The sequence below is a fragment of the Glycine max genome, chromosome 14 (assembly GCF_000004515.6).
Source record: "Glycine max cultivar Williams 82 chromosome 14, Glycine_max_v4.0, whole genome shotgun sequence".
NCBI classification, from domain to species: domain Eukaryota; kingdom Viridiplantae; phylum Streptophyta; class Magnoliopsida; order Fabales; family Fabaceae; genus Glycine; species Glycine max.
In genome coordinates, this window is record NC_038250.2 from 47703587 (window position 1) to 47710854 (window position 7268).

At 30.4% G+C, this 7268-nt stretch overlaps 1 protein-coding gene across 1 annotated transcript; it reads right to left on the reverse strand.

Moving 5' to 3' along the window:
• Nucleotides 1-3655: 3655 nt before the first annotated feature.
• On the reverse strand, nucleotides 3656-6263 carry LOC100816848 (expansin-A8). The gene is made up of 3 exons (XM_003544882.5): nucleotides 6035-6263; nucleotides 5115-5427; nucleotides 3656-4065 (listed from the first exon to the last, which is right to left on the reverse strand). The coding sequence occupies exons 1-3, from the start codon at nucleotides 6180-6182 to the stop codon at nucleotides 3762-3764; spliced, it is 765 nt and encodes a 254-aa protein (XP_003544930.1). The 5' UTR covers nucleotides 6183-6263; the 3' UTR covers nucleotides 3656-3761.
• Nucleotides 6264-7268: the final 1005 nt, after the last annotated feature.

Below are 7268 nucleotides of genomic sequence, written 5' to 3' on the forward strand. Positions count from 1 at the left end.
TTGATGCAATTATAGTAATAAATGGATCAAATCAATATTTGGGCCTTGTCTTGTGAGAAAAAAAAAATGTGAGGTAAGATAATTTGGTGTATATATCAACAAATGAAGAAAATGGTTTTCATTTTGTATTCCTCCCTATTCACGAGTCAACTTGAGGATTTCTAAACTAATGGACAATTTGTGAGTTTATTATTATGGGTGTGGGGAGGTTTTCTATTTTTCTTCTTATTTCTTCTTTTAGGGTTTGTGATTAACTTACACGGAATGTATGTTGGGAATGTGGACCTTGACCTTGGCCTTGGTGTAGAGTATAGGTGTAGGAATTATCACGAACAATTATACCTAAGAAATTTGACTTTTGTAGGTATAGGCTTTGTGTAATCTATGGATTAATGATTTGTGTATATATCCTTTGTACGTATCATGTATGATTGTTTTTGTGTAAAATGTACCGTACTTTGTAATTTGGCTGTTGTTGCATTGAAATCTAAAATTTGGCTCTTGTTGGGAAGAAAAATAATTTTATCAATAAGTATATAGATTGAAAAATATCTCTATATAAAGACACATATCTGGACATTAAAATTGCTTAAAAATAACAATCATAAAGTTTAATGTTGTCGGAAAATAGTGTTGAAATTGTTCTAATTTTATATATATAATAAAAACTTATCAAAAAGTCAAACATTATGAAACATAGTTCTTGGTAATACATTATGGCAATGATATCATCTAGAATTAATACAACTATTCACAATGCAAATGATATAAGGTGGTTAATCTAGAAGAATATATATATATATATATATATATATATATATATATATATATATATATATATATATATATATATATATATATATATGAAGATGAAATTATATTGATATAACTTTGATAATTATTACATTATTTTTATAACTTGATATATAATATGATTTTTATTGACAGGCAAAATTTGTTAAAATTAAACAACAACAACAAGATAATCAAATAATCTATATTTTAAAATAATTATATTATATGAATTTTAATCTATATGAATAAGATAACAAATAATTTTTAAATAATATGAAATTTTACATATTTAATTTATGTGAAAGAGATTTTTTAATCTAACCTTAAATTTTGAGAAAACGTTATCTAATTAAAAATTATAAAATAATATAATAATTATTAAAGTTATATTAATATAATTATATATATATATATAAAAGAAAGATGTTAGTGATACTTTCTCTGACATTTTTTTTCTTCTTGAAAACTCTTTCTTAGTTAGATTTTATTATAAATCATCAATTTTGACAACATAAATTAGGATAGAGAATCATTAAATATGAGAGCAAAACCTATCAACAATAATAATTTTGAATAAATTCTAATTAATGATAAAGAGAATCTTAGAAATAAAGCGGCAAAATCATTTCTCATTTAGATAGTAATTACATGAATATTTTTATAAAAAAAATAATCTTAAATTAATGGAGATGAGCGAAAATTCTCTCATTGAAATGGAGATGTGTTGCAACTAAAACCTCTAAATAGTAGCAGTTTATGTAAACCATGAAGTGTTTGATCGTGAAGCAACTAAGGAGAAAGGTGGGATTTCTTGTCGTGAAGGATAAGTTGAAGTCTCTGAAAATTTTCTAGCAGTTTTAAGTTGGTAGATTTTTTTTGTTTTTTACAAATTGAGTTGGTAGATGTTGGCCATGGTGTTTTCATCAGTTTTGATTTGGAGGAGGATTGTGAGAAAGCTTTCAATAGGGATCCATTGACTATCTATTATGTATCGTTACTTAATTATACGTCCTTGGACATATGAATTTTCTGTGGATTATGTTAAGATTAAGAAGACCTTGGTTTGGGTTAGATTTGTAATCCATTGCATCTTTCATCATAAAACCTCTACAAGTTGATTACAATACGTTAAATAAAACATGCTCCAGGGGCATTTTGCGAGGGTGTATGTGCGTGGAGATTGACCTAATAACAATTTTAGTGGTTGGCAAGTTTGGGCTAGCTTAATGGGAGGTGGTATAATGTCAAATATGAGGGTTTGCATTGCATATATATCCTTTGTTCGTCTTGTGAATGTTATAGGCATGTTAGTCTTCAATGCCCAACAAAACTGGTAGTCAAGGGTGTAGAAGCAAGACCATGGGTGAGATCCAAACCATCACAATTAATGAACAAAATGTGAATGTGCTTGATATTCAACAATTTTCCAATGTGACAACCTCACATGAAGATTAGTTGACTATTACTAGAAAATAAAACATGGACTGAAAGGTAATAAAATAGGAGATTCCATTAAAAGCAAGAATATAAATGTGTTAGATGGGAAACTTACACTCAATTGAATATAATCCAATTATTAACATTAAGTTTTTGAAAAAGATCTGGGATCAATTTTCACATGACCATATCATTAGATAAGATCAATGAATTTTAAGTATAACTAAGTTCTGAATTGATGATTAATTTCATAGTTAACTTAAAAGATCGAAATTTATATGAATATTTTAGAATCTCATTCGGAATCAAAGACTCTAATTACAATAATTATAAAAAATGATGGAAAAATTTAACCCAAAGCATCAATAGTAAATTGTATGATAAATTTGATGTACGTTTCAATTAATTAACTTTTTTTATTTAAAGGGCCTTTTTTTTCTTTGTATTTTCCCTTTTTTTGGTATGAGTATCAGCTTATAGGTATTTTGTATAGGAAGGATAATTGTGAGAGGTATTTTTTTTTGTAACTTCATATTAAAATTTAAATATGAGATTATTAGTTAAGTTAGAATAATTTTTTCCCATTTGATTTCCATGCTAGACGTTAGTTTTTTTTTTTTTTTCTTTCCTTTTGCTATAAACTTTTATATAAAAATAATCATATCATAGAATTAATTATGTCTTGGGTCTTATAAAAAAATATTTTTTAAACTTTATACACTATTAATGTAAAATATTTTTATATAGATAAAATAAAATTTTACTTTATCAGTGCATCATATTAATGAATAGACAACATGATAAAATTATGATGCACTGATAAAATAGCTAAGTTTTATTATATATATAGCTGTGTAAAAATATTCTATTTTTTATATAAAAATTAAACTAAAAAAAATAATAGAGATAACATTATCTTTAGAGAAAAAGAAAGAGGATTGGAAGTTAATTTTAATTGGAATTCAATATTCAATATAACAGTACATTTGTGAAGTCCCCAGCATGTGCCATAATACATATGCTATAAATCACCTCAGCTACTTTACAGAATCACACAGCTGCAAGAATCAATGCCTCTCTTAAGATTCTTCGGCTAGTCTTCCATCAACAATACCTACAAGCTTTTTAATTAACCTACCCCACATTGCAAAGTCTAAATTTGGAGACATTATTATATAGTCTGGAACTATATATTTCCGACTAATCTCCACATTAATATATATAAACACATTTTATAATTTATGAATTACATTTTCAATTTACTAAAACAAGTTAATAATCAACAATTATTTTTAAAAATGGTAATAATAATACTCTCTGACACTTTCTTTTTTTTATACATTTTATATGATTTATTAAAATTGATTAAAAATTACCAATTTTAATAAATTTTACATCTTATTTAATAATTTTTTTTATTTAAATATGAGACTTCCCAAATTCGTAATCTTTAACAAATTTTAATCCATCACAATTTTTTTTTTTCAAAATAAAATGTGTGTAGCTAACATTCCTATTTCCTTTTCCTCCTAAAACTGACCCCCTTGGAAGGTCTGACCGAACTGCCAATCAGATGGTGCCACGTTGAAGCTTGTGACAGTTCTACCGTCACTGGCGGTGACTTGAAAAGAGAGGCTTTGTCCATTGAGGTAGGAGTTGCTCTGCCAATTTTGCCCCCAGTTTCTTGACATGGGTTGCCAGCTAGTTCTGGACCCTTTGATGGACACTGCATGGACATCCCCTGCACCCGCGACGTTGGTGATCAAAACCAGGTTGAAGTAAGAGTGGCCATTAATTGTGAACCTTATTCCCCCCTTTTTCACACAGGGCACTCTGTCATCATCACCAAATAAGAGATAAAAAAAAGCTTTGTAAGTAGGTTGGTGGGAAACTAGAACAAGGTAAATGCAATCTCCTATTCTATCATCATCAAATAATTAAGGATTTCAAGTACAAGGAAAAAAAAAAGTTTAAAATAGATGATTTAAGGAATTAGTGTCTGTGCTCCAATTTGATAGTCTATAGAAAACTAATCATAATGGATGAGACATTTTATTCATTAAAAGGAAAGAGATTAATTGTGTTATGTAGCTGGTAATTTGAGTAGAGAAAGGGAGTTGAAAACTTGAGCATGATGAAGAAATGTGATTTTGAAAGATAAGCATGAATCATAGATTCATAAGTGTGTCATTCTGTTATTCTTTTAAAATTTTGGTCACTAAATTAATCTCTTGAAAATATCATTATATAAGTTGTTTTACAAGTTTTGTGCATGGATGGATTACAGTTTGAACACTTCAAAACTTAGTTTGGAAAATGCAAACAGAGTTTCTCATTCATAAATATAGCAAAACAATTGAGTTATTTTCTTAACATAATTTTGGGTTTCATACTGTGATTTGAGTATAAGTTGAAAAAAAGAGAGAGTTGCAGCTCTGTTGAATCAAACCATAGTTTGCCAACATAATCCAAACACATTGTTAAGATTATTTTTATCAGCACTTTATTCTTTTTAAAGAATAAATATAACTAATATTTATATAGTTTTGATTAATTATCAACACCCTTAAAAAACAAGGGTACAAACATAATGTGGGAAGATTAAGTCCTTCACGCAAGCTCAAATTCATGGACATATAAGCTGGAAATTGAGGTTAGGTAAAAGCAACTACAATTTTCAATGGTGATGAATAGGCCGGGAGTTACAATTTACAAAGAAACAAGTGCTTGATCTTTATTAGGTCTTGAATGAGGGTAGAATTGTTTTTCAAAATTTACTCTTGAATTAATATAGTTAGTATAATTCATAATTGTATAGCTGTAAGGGAATCAATAGAACCTCTAAGCTTTGAGAACATTATCATGTTTATGGCTTCACGTACCTTCTAAATGCCACAGGCACAATTCCAGCTCTATACTGAGCAATTTGAAGGAAGGCTGGTTCTGCCATATCAAAGTGTTGCAGAGGAGGGTTGCACCAACCACCATTATTGTTGGCCAAAGCAAAGTTTGGAGGACAGAAGTTTGTAGCAGTGACAACAATGGTGCCAGGCTTGCACCATCTTGGATCATCATCACACCTCATTTCATAACATGCCCCACAACTCAAGCCATTGTTGAACAAAGCAGTGCTCAGAGCTGCAGTGTTGGTTCCATATCCCTGACTGTACAAATTCCCATAGCCACATGCACCTCCTGCATGTACCAAACAAAAAGGGTTAAGTAAACTTTACCATCTGTGAACTGAGAAAATAGAACAAAACTTAGATACAGTTCTTTAAATGTTTTATTGTGTTATTTTCTAATTAGATTTTATTTTATTCGTAGGAATCAAAAGCAGGTACTAACAAATTTATAATAACTCATATATATTGCTCAAAACTGAGTTAAATCCCTTGGTTCTCTAACTAGAATTAGAGTTTGATCTTGGTATAACTTGTAATGCAAACCTACGTTATATAAGTTATAGTAGTAAAACTCCAATTCAAATCAGAAAGCAATAGTAAAATCACTGAAATTTTGCCCTAAAAGATATTTACTAAGATAGTCAAGATCAATAGATGTCTAAGAAATTGAAGACAAAATAATATTAAATAAAAGTCTTAATTTGTCAATGTTTCATATTTGTAATAGTCTTGAATACCCAATAATTTTGTTTGGAGATAGTTATTCATAATTATTTGGCTACACAAAAATTTAAGAACTTTTGAAATAACCACATCATTCCATAATATGGCTCCATCCTCTATACAAACCAAAAAAAAAAAAAAAAATTGCCAGCAAAGAAAGAAGCTAAACTCACCCATTGTGCCAGAAGCATCACCACCACCATAGAAGGTAGCATGACCACCCTGCCAGCCGCCATAGTCAGCAGTGGCACCGTGGAAGTGCATTTCAACAAAGAGAAAAATGACAAGAACAAGAGCAAAAGAAGATGCATGGGGTGCCATTGGAAGTTTCTTGGTTTAACAGGGGAGCCAAAACAGAGGAATGTGTAGTTAATTTGCTCTGCTGTGATGTTGAAAGCAATACGGGGGGCTCTATTTATAAGCATCATTTGGTTTACAAGCACAATGGTAGGGTTGTTTCCTTAAAGGCACAGAACAAGTGCTAAATCAAGTGCACATGCTTTGGTTCTAGTTGGGATTCCCAACCGCTAATCTAGTAGGCCAGTCCCCAGCACATGCATCCCCAACGGCCCAACAAACTTTATAGGCCTATTATCATATTTCTTTTAGCTACTACTTTAGGCTTCTTCTTTTTTTTCTTCTAATTTTCTTTATCTCTCTTTTTGCTTCTTAGAAATTGTTAAGAGCTTATGTATCATTAGGTTGATTGGCAAGAGTCCTAGAATGGGGAGAGAGAGATATCTTCAAAAACTAATTATAAATAGTTTTATTTGGTCATAGTTACTCAACTAATCTGAGTATCAGAGATCTCCCCATGAGATTTGCCTAAGGCAAGAATTTAATGACTCTAGAAAGAATCGAATTGGTATCCATACAAAAAAAGAGTAACTTTGAATCTTTAATCACTTGTATCAATTTGTATCATTGATAGGTGGCATTAGGTGGTGCTTGGTGTTTAAGAGTACGAGTGACAGGTGCTATAATTGCATTCCCTATTAAATTGGGTAGGGTAGGGTTTTAATTAAGGAAATCATAAACTCAACATTATCTTAGCACATGAAAGGGTATCTGTCTATCTGGGCAACCAAAAGCAGGAGCATCTGAGGGCATTTTCCATTTGCAAGATATATGCCTCCCCTTTTCCACGCGCAAAAGAGGATAGTATCCTCTATGTGCTTCACAGTTTGGCACATAGACATGATTACATAGGGTATGTGTCATTAACTATTCGGTTTCTTGAATACAATTAAAGTGCTTGGTTGATAATTTAATAGAAACAGCCTTGCCCCCAATCTGTTGCAATTAAGATTAGAGCCTTTGGCAAATCCTGGTAGCAGTGATACATGGCCTAATGTATACTCGTGTGTGTTCAAAAAGCAACGAAGAATGATTGAGTTGATGTGCATG